This window comes from Falco peregrinus, chromosome 10, assembly GCF_023634155.1.
Source record: "Falco peregrinus isolate bFalPer1 chromosome 10, bFalPer1.pri, whole genome shotgun sequence".
Lineage (NCBI taxonomy): Eukaryota > Metazoa > Chordata > Aves > Falconiformes > Falconidae > Falco > Falco peregrinus.
In genome coordinates, this window is record NC_073730.1 from 19224413 (window position 1) to 19242400 (window position 17988).

Sequence of the window (17988 nt, forward strand, 5' to 3'; positions counted from 1 at the left end):
GGGAAAAAAAATATAGATGTGGTTCCCGCTGGCAGCGGCGTACGGGTTAACGCGGGGCGGGGGCGGGCGGCGGGGCCGGGGAGTGGGGCAGGGCCGGCGGCGGGGCCGCCACGGGAACGCCTCGGCCGCGGTTTGTTCGCGATTTCCCTCGCAGCCGGGCGGAGCGGAACTTTCTGCGGCTTTGTGAAGCCGTGTGCCCCGAGCCGGCCAGCCCCGGCCCTTGCCGGTGAGCGGGGAGCCGCGCCGGGGCTCCCCCAGCGCTGCCGGGGCGCTTACGGGGCTGCCGCAGCACGGGCACCGCTCTGTGCCCATCTGTACGTGTACACAAAGCTATAGGCGCTTCCTACCTGCACAGTGTGAGCTTCATGCAGGTGGCACTGGGTTTGCGCATCCCTGGACTGGCATGTGCATCGCGCCCTGCGGAGGCACCGGCCGTAAGTACGCGCCGCGGGGGCTGGCAGGGGCACTGCTGGGGAGCTCTTCACAAGGTGTCATCTTAACGTATACAATACTGAAAAACACAGTGATATTACTTGTGTTATGTCTCTTGATTAGTTTTTTTTCTAGAGGAAAGAAACAGTGCTGTTGTACCGCCTCGGTGTTGGTGGAGGTGGGTACATCGGCTCCGCTGGTGGCAGCGGGTGGCGGGGAAAGGACATTTCTCACCGCAGGTGGCTCGGGTGCCTTGTGCAGCTCTGCCCTTTAAGCTCTGCGGAGCCTGTGGCTTCTTCCATGTTCTTGTGGTATTTTAAGAGGTGTAGTAGGAAGCACCACTCAAATCCAGTTAGGTGTTGAAAAATCTGATTTCACAGAGTTCATCAGTGTACTGAAAATGAAGTGAAATGTAAAAAAAAAAAAAAACACCCACAAAACAACCAACAAAAAAAACACAACAAAAAACCCCACAAACAACCCAACAACCAACCAAGTTTGCACAATCGATAGAGAAGCAGCAGCTGCTTCAGCAAATAAAGCTGCAAGGTGTGTTTGGCTCTTTGCAGAATACTAGACTATAGTTTCAGACAAGTTGGATTGACTGTGCCCTTACCTGCCTGTGCTGCTGTGACTGTTCACAGTTCTGGAATATCCTCCAGCACAGTCTTTATGCTGTCAGAGAGTGAAATAAAATCTCTAAAGTATAAGGTGTGACATCACAGAGGACATGTTCCTCTTAGATAAGAGTCTTGAAGATTCACATACCTAGATTCTACTTTTAGGCGGTTAGGTCCACTTCTAAGTCTCTACCAAATAATTCTTGGTGCCCACCATTTCTACCAGCTCCACTGAAGTGTTTGCTTCCAAACTGGGGCTCCGAATCTGTTACCAGATCAGGTGCGGCCAGGTGCCCTGTTTTCATCAGCAGTGGCATGATTCAGGTCCTCATCAGCTGTGTGCTGAAAATAAACAATAAAAGTTCACTTGGTTGTGACACTGCTGAAATAGTGTGCGTGTGCTGGAGATTTCATGAAAGCAAGCTGATTTGTTGAACTATAAAATTGAGCTGGTAGTGGTCGAGGAGCAGACCTGCAAGTTCTGCAGAAATGGAAAACCTAGCTTAGAAGCAGAACAGGTATTTTCTTCTAAGCATGTTTCACAATGTACAGGCTGTTTGAATGGCTTTTAAATACTTTAAATGTTGTGTCTGTTTCCGCATTATAGGATGACCTGCCAGCTCCTTCCAGAACCACACTTAAAGGAGACTAAATGAAAGCTTTGCAGTGAAGTTTTTAGTTTGAACTCCATATATAGATTTAGTAAACCATAATTTCAGAAAGTCTTAAATTACTGAAGTCTGAAGTCTAAACTTGTGGTAACTAGTGAGTTACTTAGTATCTGTCCCTAACAACTTTCTGCAGTGGGTCAGAGCTTTAAAAAGCAATTTAGTGCAGTCGAGCAGCTCTGTACTAAAAGGATTTCAGGAGCTGGAGCCTGAGCTTTGCAACACCTCGGTGTAGGTGCCCCTGTATCTGTGTCTCACAGTTCAGCTGCCTGTGCCAGTCTACGGCAGCTCAGAGGAACAGCACTGTCGCCTACATGGGCAGGGTGACACTTCGGTGCCTCAACCAGTTTTTTTTTGTGTGTGCCTCTTATCAGTCTGTGTGTACAGAGTGCTGTGGTCTGTGGCTGGCGGTACTACTTTCTCTCTGCAACTTAAATATTTAGTCTTGAGGTTCTATACTTTTGATAGGCTTAATACTACTTAAGATTCTTTTGCTTGTACCATATAGCCTTGGTATTTCATGCAGGGTATATGATTATATAACAAAACTTCAGGCGCTTCTACCGCTGATACATCGAAGTTGTCAAAGACTCATCTTGATTCCCTTCACCCCACTCCCTTCCCTTTTCCATCCAAAAGATGATGTCATTAAAATGGGCTATTACTGGAAATGACCAGAACCCCAGTGGAAGCATGAGTGCTGCTGTACATTCCATCAACCATCAAGTTAACGTTATGCAGATGAAGCAGGCATGGAGTGGAAGTGGATGTGGTGCTCTGCTCTCCTTAGTCTAAAAGACACTGAAGACCAAGATAATGGGGTAACACTGCTTGTGCGTGCCCAATTTGAGTCCAGCCAATTATCTGAAATTGGGGGTATCTAAGTTACAAAGAAAACATATAACCAAGCAATCATAAGTAGATTATCTTGCTAATAAGTTTGTTCTCTGGATTAAGAACTTAATTATTGAGCTGTATAACTTTTAAATTTTTTTCCAATTTGTAAACCTGTATTTTAGAAAGGGTATTCTCAGTTCCTTTAAGTGGACCATGTAGCATGCTGTTCCAAGTACAGGTGCTGCCCACAGAGTTTCCTTAAAAGTGTAGAAGTTACTTCTGAGATAATTTTTCTCTGTAAAACCTGTTAAACTAATGCCAGCTTCTGTTGTGTCCTCTAATAGTAGCGGATAAAAAAAACCCACCTTTAGATTGAGATATTTGGGCATAACTTTGTGTTATGTGCTTCCTTTCAGTTTGTTTCTCTAAATTGATTTTGGTTATATCAATTAACTATTAAAAAGAATTAAAAGCAAACCAGAGTACCTACCTTACAAACCCCCTTCTTACAGTTACATATTAACGTTTTTGGCCTCTGCTGTGTTACACACCCTTTTCTGCCCTGGTATTTCTTTTTAAGCTGAGGTAACCTGAATGGGTTTCTTGGGTTACCGTGCAATCGTTTGTCTGTGTTTTCCTCTGTGGCCACACATGTATGCAGGGTGTGGAGGGGAACAAGGAACTGATTCCCTTTATGAACTGGTACTACTTGTATGTGTAGCTGGGCTGCCCAGCACCCTGGCATCCTGCTGCTGCCTCTGCCTTTCTCTTGGGTATGAGCTGAGAGTGTGCTGCTCAGTAACAAGAGAAATAAAATCGGCACCAGGGGTTTATGTGGGAGCAGAGGAGGGGGCAGAGGGTGTGCGTGCCTGCCTGTGGCATGGGGTGCAGGCAGGTGGGAGCGCTGCTGCGGGGAGCCCAGGGCTGCACAGGCTGCACACCACCAGGCAAAGCTGTCGCGCTGCTCTGTTGAGGGCTGTCTGCTGCTGGTGGGATGGGTTTAAGCAGCCTATAAGCAGTATGTGCAGATGCTGCTGCTTAATGTCTCTCTGCAGTAACACTTAGAATGCAAAGAGAGTGTTTGAAGTGACTTGCCTCCTTGCTCTGCCATCAGTGCCTGCAATCAGTCAGCACAATAAACTCTGCTTTCTGAAGAGCAACGTCTGTAACAAATCCCTGTGCCAGCTCAGGAAAAGCAGCAGCAAACCAGGCTGGGGTTCTGCCTGGGCAAACCTGCCTCTCTTCACCCACGGTAACGTTCAGTCCTGCTGTAGGACTTCACTGCTTACCCCTATAGGGCTGGTCCTGCTCCACAGGCCTTGCAGCCCAGCTGCCAGCTCTGCTCAAATCCTCTCACAGTATCTCACTGTGCCAAGCCAGGCTTGTCTGTTCACCCCCCACCCTTGCATTCATTCATCCAGGAGCAGGGCAGAAGCCATCAAAGTCCCCCAAACTGACGCCAGCCCTTCAATCAGGTTGTGGCCGATGCATTGAAACAACTTGGTTTTTAATGGACAGGAAACCGGTGGGGTGTGCCATGAATCACATTAGGGCTCGCAGGCTAAATTTTGTAATGACCTTCTCGTTAAAACACTCTGGGTTTTCTTTCAGAAATGGCTGCATTAATAATGAGTAACTCGGAGCTAGTTTAGAGGCCAAATTTAATTAATTAAATTTCATTGTAAATACACAGATTTTAGTAACTTTCTTGAAGCAAACTAGATTCACTTGAATAGTTTGCATTAATTGAGTATTAAAGCATGTTAGCTTGCAACTAGCTAAAGCTTTTGTCCCAAACAAGAGGTGATATTTTATTTCACTAACTCTTTATTTAGATAGCTAGTGTAATATATTCTTATATACTCATGCAAATTCTTGACTTTTATTTTAAGAATGGTGAAGGACACATTCTGACTTGATCCAAGTTGCACTTAGTTAGAGGAATTCAAAATTAATTCAAATATACAAGCTGTCTTTAAGACAAACAGAGCTCAAGAAGTGCTGGATTGGGAAGGATTCTTAATGTGTGCTTTTGCATTTGAAATCAGTTTAACTGAACCAAATCCTTTGAGATTTTTTTGGAACAGATGATTTCTCCCACTCAAAGCTTATGTTTATTCAGAGTGGCAGAGGAAAACACACTTCACAGTCCATCAGTTTCTGATCTTTGTAGCCACTAATGGTTGAACTGAAGCAATTAAATATATTGAAGGAAGGAGAAGAACCTTTTTGACGGAAGTATGCTTTTGGCGTTTGCAAAGTTTTGATGTATTTGCTTGTGAGTAACTTGTGGCAGGTTAATAACTCAACCCATCTGTAGAATACACAATATGAGGTTACTGCTGTCAAACTTTTGGAGGTCTAGATGGAGGGCTGTAAAATACAGTGTGGCATAGAAGAGGTGACTGGAGATTGTTTGCTGTCCTTTCCCATAAAAAATGAGAAGTGTCAAGCTTGTGAGAGCCGCTTTCAAAGCAAAAGAAGGTAATTCTTCATGAGGTGAGTAGCAGAACTGGGGAGCTGCCTGCTGCAGGTTCTAGAAGGCTATTGTCTTTATAAAGCTGGGCTGACCAGTTTACCTGTTTCATTACTATTTCAGTTTCTATTACCTTTAAAACTTTGAACAGTATTTTGCTTGCATCTTCACATCTGTGTGTACTTAATAAACAACTCTGAAATATGTAATATTTAAGGGTGGTTTGTTTTCCTTTTAGGTTTAAACCCGCCCTGATTAAGTTAAACATCTCTGATTTGGCTGCAGAAGAAAAGACGTGGAGAATAAAGTCCTGCAATGTGTTAAACTGTGACGTGCCAGGAAATATGGGATATCCTATCACACATCTCTTGTGCCTGGTGTGGACTGGGGCAGGACCACTGAGGATACAGCTGCAGAGCTCTGTCACAGCTGCCCAGCTCCCCTGAGGCCAGACTAGTTCTTCTGGAAGGACTTAAAATAAAATGAAGGTGTGAAATAAACTGTCTGGAAGGACCCTGGCATGACAAGTGCTTTTTGTACATAGGCTAGTACAGACAGCCAAGTGCTACATCTCTGCTCTGGAGGACTGGGATGCAGACTAGCTCCAGTTCAGCTACCATCCTGCAGCTTCCATTTGGACACCTCCAAAGTCTGCCCTGGGACTCTGAGACCTCAGCTGGATGCTTTTCTGCTCCCTCCTGCCTTATCTCAACATCTCAAGACATCTTTGTCAAAATCATTTGAGCTCTGCTGTATGACAGTGAGTGCTTGCAGTGTGATTATTTCAGTGGAGAATTATGGGTGTATGACTTTTTTTTTGTTGTGGTGGTGGGAGGGGTACTACTTTGAATGAGGATGGGATCTCAATAAGCTGAAGTATTTAGAAAGGGTTCATAGTTGGTATTTTGGATTTCTTTTAAGCTTGTTCTCCAGATGAGATGCAAAAAGTATCTGCAGATCTTTCCTGTCGCTGCAAATAAAAGAGCTTCATCTGCTGAGATGATTACACAGTAAGATACAGCATGTTCAGAAAACCTTCCCTATAATTTTCACAGATTTTTTTTCTTTTTTTTTTTTTCTTTTTTCTCTGCCATTCTTGCCCAAAATGCTGCTTCTATTTGCAGGCATTTGGGCTGTTCTGTAAAAGCTTCATGTCAAGCCCAGCAAGTCCCGTACTGCCTCGGTGGGTGAGGGCAGAGCCACCTCGGCTGGTGGTGGTCCCCGCGCCTGGCTGCTCGAGTAGCTGTTGTCTGCAGCTCCTCCGTGACTTCTGGGTATTTGCAGAATGAATTTGACTTTTGTTGAGTACTTCCTAGGTGAGAACGGGGCATGTGCCGACTGCCCCACTCTGCCATATTGCCCTGAACAGGGAGTGGCAGGCGCTGCATTCCGGGTGACTCTCTGCGGTGGATCTGAGTTGCTGAGGCTTTTTTATAGATGAAGGGGTGCTCGGTAATATTTCAGCACAAGGGATGATTTCCTGGTTTCCTTCCACTTCTTATCCTTAAGTAATTGTTCTTAGTTCTGACTATGTACTTGTATTTGATGCTTTAAGTAATATTCTATAAAAGAAGTAGCTGCCTAGGTTCTTGAGGGTAATAAAATGGTCAATGATGTCAAGTGGCCTGCTTTCATGTTGACTACTAGATGTAGGGTGGGAACCAAGCAAAAAAGGCTATGGAGCAAATTCAGAAAAATGAAATATTAAAAAAAACCCCAACTTTAAAAATATTAATCATGGAATAGTGCAAGTTGGTTTAAAATCAGATAATACAAATATGCCATTTGTGTTATTTCTCTCATGCAGTAACTTATATGCCAGAAGATTAACCTTTTTCTCTTAAAACTCAGAAGGAACCTTTAATAGAAATGTGGCTTGTTAGCCAGCTTGCTGGCAATTGCTTAATGAGTTTCCCGGTCCCTGGAGTGATGAGATATAACTGTTAAGTAACCACAGGGTAATAACAGACTAAGTGAACCTGATCTTTATCTGTGATCAATTTTAGCTGCAGAGCAGAAAAGCTTGTACTTTTTTGTATGGTTCTGCCTGTAACCACTTCTAGGTGTATTTTTTCTTTTCAGCCTCATTCAGTCCGTCACTGGCACTCGTGACAGGCTGAGGCTCACAAAGTGCTTTACAAAAGCTATTAGTGCTGCTGCCTCTCTTGCAGCTTTGTATCCTGCTACTTCCTCCTCTCTGTCCTTGCAGTCAGTCACAGGTTTGCTGTTCTGTATAATATCTAACGTGATTAGGATCTTGTGCCATGGTTGGGTTCCTAGGTTTTGCTAAAAGTATACAATATCTGTTCATGAAGTCGTTGTTAAAACCCTTATGTAGATACTGACGGAGAGCGTGAGGGCTAGTGATGATCAGACACAAACTCTCCCTGCTAGGCTGAGAGACCCTGCCTGGAGTCTGGCCAGCATGAATAATTGGTGTCAGATCTGCCTGTGTAAATTAGTTGAAGTTCAGTTTGGTTCATAGTAAAGGCAGTAAAATTGCTAAGGCAGCTGACATTGACCTCAGAGTAGCTGGTGTGATGTAATTTGGAACACAGATTCCCCTTCCATCGTGTTTAAGAGCCCTGTGTCCAAAATAGTGCCGAGCGGGTATAAGGAAAAGCCCCGGCACTACTGCTGTTGCTGGGGCTTCCTCTGTCCTGTGCCTGGGTAGGGACCTGTGTTTTGGTTTTGAAGATAAGTGGACTGTGTGGTGCTCACAGGGCTCTGGTTGACAGCCCAATAAAATAATCCCTGGCTTTAGAGTAGTCAAATACACAGAATATTTTTTTCCGTTTTCAGGACATTTACTTAAATCCTGCAGTAAGGAACAAGCATGTGCTCAGAATATATATTCCTGTAGCACCTTATATACGTACACTTTTACATTTATTAATGTATAATTGAAAAACCAAAAAATATTTTTTCCAGTAATAGGCATTTTATTGCTTAGTCAGTAAAGTGGAAGATTTATGATTTATGTTTCCCTGTCCTGACTGGATACTTTAGGAAATGGAAATAATGATGGGTCTGTGGCTCAAGCAGGATTTCAGAGCAAGAATGGCTTGGCCGTTGCTCAGATTCTCTTTGTGACCTCCAGAAAGTTGCTTTTAACCTCTTAATTTCCACTTTGTTGCCTGTGCAGTATGACTGCTAGTGCAAAGGGACTGTGCTGGGGTTTTGTAAGCAAGTAAGTCTTGTTAAAAATCCATGATTCATCCAAGCATCGTGCACCGCAGTCCTCCAGTGGACAGAATATCTCCTTCTGCCTTAACTCTGTACAATATGAGTTTTTACTTAAGGCCTCCAGATATATACCTTCTTGCATTCCTGTCCCACCCCACCCCCAAAAAAACCCCAACAACTGTTAGGTATGGTGGTTGAAGCAAGGACCGGTGGTTGAATTTTAATCCTTCTTTCTTTTTTCCCTTCCACCCTTCCTAGGATGCAGGGGCTTTAATCCAGGATGAACGAATGCTACTATGATAAGCGCATGGACTTTTTCTATAACAAGACAAACACTGACACCGTAGATGAGTGGACAGGGCCACAGCTTATTGTTGTTCTGTGTTTTGGGACATTTTTCTGCCTCTTCATTTTCATTTCAAATTCATTGGTCATAGCAGCTGTGGTCAAGAACAAGAGGTTTCATTTTCCCTTTTACTATCTCCTGGCCAACTTAGCTGCTGCAGACTTTTTTGCTGGAATAGCCTACGTCTTCTTGATGTTCAACACTGGCCCAGTGTCTAAGACATTAACTGTTAACCGCTGGTTTTTGCGTCAGGGTCTTCTGGACACCAGCCTGACAGCTTCCCTGGTGAATCTCCTCGTCATAGCTGTTGAGCGGCATATGTCGATAATGCGGATGAAGATCCACAGTAATCTCACGAAGAAGCGAGTCACTTTTTTAATTATATCCATTTGGGCCATTGCTATTTTCATGGGTGCAGTTCCTACCCTGGGTTGGAACTGCCTCTGTGACATTAGTGCCTGCTCATCCCTGGCACCTATTTACAGCAGAAGTTACCTGGTGTTCTGGAGTGTCTTAAACCTAGTTGTCTTCTTCATTATGGTGGTGGTTTACATAAGAATCTACATGTATGTTCAGAGGAAAACTAATGTCTTGTCGTCACACACTAGTGGATCCATTAGCCGCAGGAGAACCCCTGTGAAGCTTATGAAGACTGTCATGACTCTCTTAGGTAAGAGATTACAAACCATCGTATGGAAGGCTGGCAGTGCCAATGAATAAGTTGTTGGTTTGTTGTTGCTTGTTTTGGGCTTTGTTTTAATACAAAGCAAAAACCCCCAAACCTAACCATCTAAACCCAAAAGAAAACAAAATCACCCTCACCAGACTTTTAAGTGCTGGAGGCATTTAGACTTTGCTCTGCTTTACATAGTGAAATAAGTGTTGCACCATACAGAAATGCAAAGTAGAGGACTGGTCAACATGCAGAAGAAAAATTATCTGCAGGGTTTTTTGGGGGGTGGGGCCAGAACACAAAATCACTTTGGAGAAAGCCTTGTGAAGATTCACAACTGCCTAGCAGAATGTTTTCAAAATAATATTCTTTAATATCTGTAGAAGGCCATGAACGCTATGGCTGGATGTGGGTAGTTTTCTTTGCACTTCTTCCTCTTGGCTGTTTTCTAAACATACAAATGACTTCTCCCTGGAAATGCACCTTCCCTGGTGAAAGGAGAGGATGCCTGGTGGGTCTGTGACATTGACAGGACATTTTGTCTTGTAAGGGGAAAATGAATTTTCATTCTGTGAAGATTGCACAGTGCGAAATACTTTCAAGTGATGATACAGTATGGCCTTGGATCCCTAGCTCATAACGTGAGATTTGACCTGGATTCTGCCCTAGAGACACTGATGATGTTTGGGCATCTCAGATCACCTCATCAGCTAGTTGTGATGTAGCTGTTTTTTATATTAGAGATGCACATAGTGGATGATTGATCATTGGAACAAAATACTAGCTGTAGCAGTCAGTTTTCCCTGGGAAGACTTGAATTGGAGCAAAGTGTTTTCTGGAAGCCAGGCACTGCATGAGCATGGTTTGTGTAGCTCGGTGTGGGTGGAAGTGGGGGTACGCTGGGGTGCTTGTGGAGCTGGGGACTCTAAAACCAAAATAAGGCCGTACCACTCTGACAACTGTTCTGATATTGTGTGAGCTAGCATGGAAAAGCTGGAGCTTTTGGGAAAGCTGTTGTCTATGCATACCTGGGACACAGTTGTGCAGCATGGTAGTGCTAGAGAGCTCTGGGAGAAAAGTGCCACTTTTCATGGAGGTAGGAGTTGCCATGGTAGGAAGTTCAGGCTGAGGACACTTTCTTCCCCTTACGGTCTATGGATGCTGTTTGCAGTCTGGTACCTGCTTCTTATTTTTTCTTTTTTTTTCTTTCTTTCTGAAATAATAGTGCTGTAGTACACAATGCCTTTGTCTACCAAATAATGTTTTACGATGCTTTAGAAGCTGTGATCAGTTAAACTTTACAGTGCCTGACCTCAGAAAAGAAAGTGGATTGATGGTTCAAGCAAGTACAAAGTTCTCACTTATACTCCTGTGTCTTCTGCAATTGGCATGTCCACTGGCAGGGCCTTTCCCTTCTCAATCTCTTTCCAACTGTCCTTTTCTTTTCCTCCTTGACTTTATGGCACCTATAGAGGGACAACGTAGTGGTTGTTCCTGTCCTTCCCCCTTGACTTGCAGGGACAAGATTTGATCTTTCACCCTGCCTGAAGCTCTTGTGCAGTGAAACTTAACCCATCCACCTGGAAGGAGAAAATCCATGCAGGAAAACGGAATTGCTCCAAATATGATCTTGCCCTAATGCATAAGCATTGGGTAGACTTTTGTTAACTGCTGCATTGGAAAGAGACAAAAAGAAAAGCATGTTTAAAAAGCAATTCTCTGAGCCTTTCTATTGAAAGCAGAACTGCAGGCTGCTTTCTGGGAAGTCACATGAAAATAAATTGTGATACATAGTCATGCCTAATTTATATGTATATTTATAGTTAATACTGCTTTGGTTTTGTATAAGCCAAATTTGGAGGGTGCTGAGTGAGCGCTGGAATGACATTGTTAGCTGTCAGGGCATCCGTGCGTGTTTGCAGGTCGGAGCAGAGAGGTGGTCTGCGTGCTGGGCAGGACACCTGCGTGGCTGGCGTAGGAGTTGGAAGGACGGTGACCGTGGCCACTGTTTACTAATCCCTTGTGGTCCTTTAGCCTGTGCAGGTTTTCGGTGCTTACCACAGCTGTGCTGCTGTGTGGACATAAACCCTGCTTCAAACTTCATTTTCAGCTTATTCTATCTTTTACTAGGGAGAGGGGCCTTAGGGCTATGGGCTGATTTAAAGACCAGCATTAGCTTTCTCTTACTTGCAGAACGTGGCTTTTCAGCCACCAGATTAAACTATAATTCGGGCAAAGCATTTAATGATACTGTATATGGGCTAGGCAAATTCAACTTAGCCTGAGTGCTACTTTAGAGATCATGATTTTGTATATTTACTCTGTCAGTCAAAAGCAAAACCAAAACAGAGCCTGCTTCCAAAGAAGTCCAGTTAGCGTGTGTGTTGCTGGGTGCAGGATCTACCCCAAACTCCTGTGTCAGAGGAAGTGTATCTTGGCATGTACCTTCATATCAGTTCCCCAGATTTTGACTCTGAGAGGCTTTTTATAAATGTTTATTTCTAGGAATGAGAATTTATTTTTTTCAAACAGTTTGAAATGCGTATTCTGGCTAAGCCATTCAAGCACACGGCAAAATGTGTTAGAAACTGAATAGCATGTTTTCTGGGCTTTCCAGTTACCAAACGAGTCACCAAGTGACCAAAGTGATTCTTCCACAATTCTGCTTACATTCACTGATGCAGCAACCTACAGCTACATGCAGCATGTGGATTTTGCCCAAGGCAGTTATTTTTAATGGTTTGTTCCAAAACACCTGAAAGTGCTTTGGGGCACATGCCTGGTACGGTCTTTACTAAAAGCGATTCCAAGATGCTCTGTTGCTGGATGAAGCATGATGAGAACCAGAATTCTTGTTAATGTGCTTTGTTAGTTTCGTAGGAGGTTCAGGACAACATCCTGCTGCAGTGTGGAAGGCGGCTGCATGTAGCTGTGTGGTGCTGGCACGCTGCTCCTCCTGTCTGCACCCCTCCCCTTCCTGGGGAGGCCAGACCTGCGGCTGGCTGCCCCTCCACAGACATCGCTGTCCTAGCTGGGTCTTCTCCTTCTGTGCTCTTACAGCTAGGAGGTGGGGGGATCTGGGTTTCAGTGTGACTCTGGATTCATGGTGATCACAGCTGCAGGAGGCTTCTTGCACCACCCTTTGGGCTTGGATGGCCCCTTCCAGAGGCTGGGACTCAGGTCCCTGTCATCTGCCATTTTCTACTGCGACACCTGAAGTGGTCCATCACAGGATAGCAGCAAGGCTTTCCCTTTGGCATGCTAAACCATAGGAAGCTCTCTGGTTGAAATGGGAAGATGTGAAACCTGGCAAAAGGGGCTGAAGTCATCTTAGCTGACCTCGTGGCATGGTCCTAGCTAAGCCTGTGACTGTAACTTTGAAGGAGGGTGGCCGCATGGGTACGTGATTTTCAGGTGGCATGTATGTGTTAGCTCATCTGAACTTAGAAGTCCAATTTCTGCTGAAATAGCAGCTTTGGGGCGGATGATTTTCAGTTTCAGTGAATTTATAGTTTAATTGGTAACTTGCTGTTTTAACTTGGGTGTACGTGTGGCAAAGGCAACTGGAAGCTACTGTGCTTCTTTCCCCCCTCCCCCCTTTTTTTTTTCACCTCAGTGTTGGCATGCTTAAGGACAGCTTTGATGTGCAGAATTTTATGACGTGATGCTGCTGAAGCATGAGTAGTGCTTCCAGGTACACAGAAATTCACTTTCAAGCAGAGATGATGTAACCTACAAGAAAACCCGTGTTTAAATCTAATGGAACATCCTCAAACTAACCTCAAGGCGTTGTGACACCTGATCTCCCATAATCTGGTGGGAACGCTCAGAGCGGTTCTTTTGATCCATGTTGCATCCAGGCAACATTTCACATAACTTCGGTGAATTTTAGAGAGTTCCAGAAACAAAATTGCTTTTGGAGTGTGGCACTTTGTCATGAGAGGAGCTCCTACGGGGTAAAAAGTCTGCAAACAAGAAAATCACCAAAGTGCCAAGACAAAGGTATATATTTATGCTTAACTATGGTTCCCTTTGAAAGCTCCATGGTAAAAATAGCAAAATCCGAGCAAGATTGAGAGTCTGAGCCATGCCTTGCTTTCATCTCTGCAGTGCTAAGAGCAGGGTGTGAATCGCTTGTGTTGTCTCCACACACAGCAAAATGTATTTTTGATGGAGTTGAAACAACACCCTGTGAAAGCATTAGGCAGTAACCGACACTGTCTGCACTGCTCCCTGTCCTTGTCTTCAGTCGTGCCGGAGGAGGAATGTGCAGAGAGATGTCTGCAGATGTCTTTTATCTTCCCTTACTTTTGCCACTGAGACCTTTTAGGGTTTTGCCTGTGTAGGTGGACAGGGATATGTGCTAGAAGTTCATGGAGCAATCCTACCTGCAATCTTGGGGTTTTGTTTGAAGGAGAGATTTCTGTATCTTTTGTTAAATGTGGTTCTGGGGTCTCTTTCCTCTCCTGCTGATGTCCCCGAAAGCATGGTTGAACTTTGCATGCTTTGTGGTACAAGGGGTCAAAATGCTTTCGGTGCTTGTTCTAAGGAGGGTTTGTCACTCTCTTAATTTCTGCATGGAGCTGGTGTATTGGTGACTTTGCCCATGACCCTTGGTGGCTAATGAAAGCTCTCCATCCAAATACTTACCGAGACACTCAGCTAGACACCGTATTGTTGTTTGGGTGGGCCAATTCCACTGCTTGTTAAAACAGATAGGGTTTGCTGGTGAACCCCAGGGCAATAAATCGGGACAATATTTTCTCCATTATAGACCATGAGAGTTGGTGTCATAACTGCTTACTCAGCATGCTGGAGCAAATCTGTGTGTAATATAGAGACTGACCAGAGAAAATAAGCATTGTGGTAGCAGCTTGCAGCTCCCGATGCCAGTGGGCAATGGAGGAATGTTACTGATGTTAACCGGTATCTCAAAACTAACACCATGAAATCAGCACTTAGCAGCATCACAAAAATCTTGGTACAGAAGAGTAGAAAATGCAGTTCCTGAAGGAGATGGTCTCGCTTTTCTGTTCTCTTCAATATTGACTGGAACGTTATCTGTTGGTTGGATTTTGTCTGGACTCCAGGAGCACAGATTTGCAGCAAGCTCTGCAATACCTTGTCCTAGATACATTTTGCAGCAATCCTAATGCTTACTAAATCACATGAATTCACTTTATATACCATTATGGCGTGCCAATCAGATGGGCACAGCATCCATTAAAATCCCCAATGAGGAGAAGTGCCCGGTGCCGTGCGGTCAACCCGTGTGCACAGCACAGCCGATGGGATGGGATGGGATGCCTGAGGTGCTGCCGAGTCCTGGCTCCAGCCGGCGCTGCCTGGGTCCTGCCATAAGCCAGGCTGCCCTCCCACCGCTTGCTTGCACAGCTCAGTTAGGGGAAAACCAGTGGCTTAACCCTGAGCTGGACTTGTTTTCCCTACTAAAATTGATGAACAGATACCAACACCCCCAGGAGAGCTTTGTAGCATGTGGCTGCTATCATCCTTATTTGTTTGATTATTTTTTTCTAAGCCCATAAAAGGGGAAACTACTGTCACAAGTGATTGGAATTTCCTCAGTGCGTTGTTGAAACTCCGACTGTTGTACAGAGTTGTAATTTTCTATTTTTGTATGTCAGACAGCAATTGTGGCTTGTGCTAAGTTAGTATTATCATGCATATGGCTACTCCTTCCTCGGGCTGAAGGCGAGGCATGCCAGGCTGCGGTGCCGGGGGAGGTGGGAGGGCAGCCGGGGCAGTTCGGGGCCCACCAGGCTCATGGCCAAGGCTGTGTTTGGTCACGGTGTTCCCCCTCCCCACCAGTCCTGCCCACGCCCCTGCCTGTATGGTGGGGATGTACAGTAACGTGAAAGGATGTAAGCGCAATATTGAACTTCCTTCTAAGCTGTGGCTTTTTTGCTTTTTTCATGTTGTCTTCACTCTAAGATCTCTCTTATTCCCCCTTTCTTTCTTTAATAAGTATTTTTTTTTTGCACAGGGCTGGTGGGAGAGGTGTCTGTCTGCCTCTTTCAGCTTTTATTAGCACCCTGTGGCTGTTATTCCTGCCTCGCAGCTGAAACACAAGGAAAACTCTGCTGCTCCTGGGCTTGTCCTGTGGTTTCTTGATGTGTTTTGGGGAAATACCTCTTTTGCAGAGTTTTCTTGTTCCCCTATCACTAAACTCTTACTTCCTCATCCTTTCTCCTTTTTGTCTTTTTTTTTTCTTTTCCTTTTTGTTCTGTTCTTTGCTTCATTTCTTTGCCCTGGCTGCTACATCCCTTGGTTCATCTTTGCTGACTCATCTATTTGTTTCTTTCTCTCTTTTCTGTTACAACTGAGTTTGTTTCCTGGATCTGAGTTGCTGGGGCTCAAGCATCCAGCGTGCACAGCCTGGGGGGGGAGCAGGGGAGAGGGGTGGGCTGCTGCTCTGGCCGGGGGGCTGGCAGGGCTGGTGTGTCGCAGGCAGTGGCAGGCATCCTACACCAGCTGTGGAGTTTTGCAGCCAGGACGTGTTCAAATTATATGACTCTTGTTCTGTGAATTAGGCAGTGTGCCCATAGCTCTGCAGAGTCATCTGGAGTGTGGCAGAAGACTCGTCTCTTCTTTGGATCGTATTGTGGCAGTGGAAGAAATGTGCCACATGGTATCAGGGCAGTGGTTGCCCCTGGTGCTCAGCACTGGTGAGGCTGCACCTCAAACACTGTGTGCAGCTTGGGCCCCTCACTGCAAGAGGGATGTTGAGGTGCTGGAGCGTGTCCAGGGAAGGGCAATGAAGCTGCTGAAGGCTCTGGAACACAAGTCTTACGAGGAGCAGCTGAAGGAACTGGGGTTGTTTTAGTTTGGAGAGAAGGAGACTGGAGGGGGGATGGGACACCTTACTGCTCTCTACAGCTCCCTGAGGGGAGGCTGCAGGCAGGTGGGGGTCGGTCCCTTCCCCCAGATAACAAGTGACAGGACAAGAGGAAACAGCCTTAAGTTATGATGCGGAGCCTTAGATTGGATATTAGGAAAAATTTCTCCACTGAAAGGGTGGTCAAGCACTGGAGCAAGCTGCCCAGGGACGTGGTGGAGTCATCTTCTCTGGAGGTGTTTAAAAAATGCATAGATGCGGTGCTTAGGGACATGGGTTTAGTGATGGACTTGGCAGTCCAGGGTTAACAGTTGGGCTTGATGATCTTAAAAGTCTTTTCCAAACTAAATGATTCTGTGGTTCTATGATTCTCCTCCAGCACATGAGAGAAAGATGAAGAGAGGCAGTCTGTGCTCAGAGCACCAGTTCTCTACTTGTTAATGCTCCAGAGCTCTTGTTTGTTTATCAGCGTGGGCGAATCGCTGTTGCGATGGCCTTTTCCCACTTGTGTTTGAGCTGATGCTGTTAGCAGCTGTGTTCTTGCTCCCTGCAGCCTTCTGAGAGCTGCCCTGCCTCATGCTCAGGGCTTGGCAAGAGAAGCAGTAGACAGAATTTTGCTACTGTCATTAGAATTTTGTCCTCTCCTGCTTTTATCATTTTTGTGTAGAATTGTGATGAACCAAATAATGTTGTAAGATGCAGAACACCCCAAATCTCCAGCAGTTTGAAGTCTTTTTTTTCTTTCTTTTTTCTCTCTATATCTAGGTGCCTTTGTTGTCTGCTGGACCCCTGGCCTGGTTGTCTTACTGCTTGATGGTCTGAACTGCACCTACTGTGGGATTCAGAACGTTAAAAGGTGGTTTCTTCTCCTGGCCCTGATGAACTCTGTCATGAATCCAATAATTTATTCATACAAAGATGATGAGATGTGGGGTACCATGAAAAGGATGATTTGCTGCTCCTCTGAGGATAAGACCCAGGACAGGCGCTCATCGCGCATCCCCTCGACAGTTCTCTGCAGGAGCACAGATAACTCAGGGCACTACATTGAAGATGGCATTATTCAGGGGACAATTTGTGGAAAAGGAGATCTTGGTGACAAAGGAAACTCCTGAGCTATTCAAGGGACTGACTTGGCTGGAAAAGGAGAGGGGGAAGGGAGAGGTTTTGTAAGAGAAGATTGACTGGCAAAGCTAGTAAACAATATATCCACTTTGTTCCAGAGTCTAAACTCCAGTGTTAACAAAAGTTCTTATAAATAATTGCCTGATGGAAAAACGCTTTGTAATGAAGAAAACTTTCTGTGCTGCCGTCTTTTTCTCTTTTTTTTTTTTCTTTTAAGTACATGAAATTGTTTTTTTGTATGAATGGAATAAATACATCTCAGAGACTTCTTGTGTGTGGAAACAAAATGTAAGCAGTGTAGCGAGATCCTCCTTAAGCTCCTGCAGAGAGAATAAACCTGCCTTACTGTGCAGGCTTGGCATTCACTGAGTACTTCTGGTTTGAACAGTTTCTGTGCATCTTGAGGAGGATCATAGGCTTGGTTGGACAGAATTGTGACCTGTTTTCTTGGTTTACTAAGTTCATGAAATGTTTCACACTTACCTTCTCTCTTCCTCATCCTTATCTTGCTTTCAAAATAGGTAATTTGATGGTTTATTAAAACTATGCCAGAAACCTGGCTGTGATGGGAAGCCCAGACCTGACACCGGTGTGCGTGAGTATGTCCCAGCAAAGCCAGTATCACTGCCATGGTGGGGTGGAAGCTGCACGGACATACAGTGCACTCTGCTGCTGTTGTGCAGGCAGGTGTTGAGGTGGGTTAACAGAAGAGTGGTGTGGCTGTGTTCATTATACTCATTTCTTACTTCCCCAGATAACAGCAGATGGG

The 17988-nt window shown here is 45.0% G+C and overlaps 2 protein-coding genes across 6 annotated transcripts in view; both read left to right on the top strand.

Moving 5' to 3' along the window:
• Positions 1 to 5487, top strand: part of MCOLN2 (mucolipin TRP cation channel 2) — a 31164-nt gene extending 25677 nt beyond the window's left edge. For all 5 annotated transcript variants that reach the window (XM_055815325.1, XM_055815329.1, XM_055815324.1 and 2 more), the window contains one exon: positions 5272 to 5487. In XM_055815325.1, the coding sequence (XP_055671300.1) occupies positions 5272 to 5479 (208 nt within the window). In that variant the 3' untranslated portion in view covers positions 5480 to 5487. The remainder of the gene's footprint in view (positions 1 to 5271) is intronic.
• Positions 5488 to 5652: 165 nt separating this feature from the next.
• LPAR3 (lysophosphatidic acid receptor 3) lies at positions 5653 to 17486 on the top strand. The gene is made up of 3 exons (XM_005238456.4): positions 5653 to 5793; positions 8478 to 9235; positions 16860 to 17486. Exons 2-3 carry the CDS (start codon positions 8500 to 8502, stop codon positions 17207 to 17209), a joined length of 1086 nt encoding a protein of 361 aa, XP_005238513.2. The 5' UTR covers positions 5653 to 5793; positions 8478 to 8499; the 3' UTR covers positions 17210 to 17486.
• Positions 17487 to 17988: the final 502 nt, after the last annotated feature.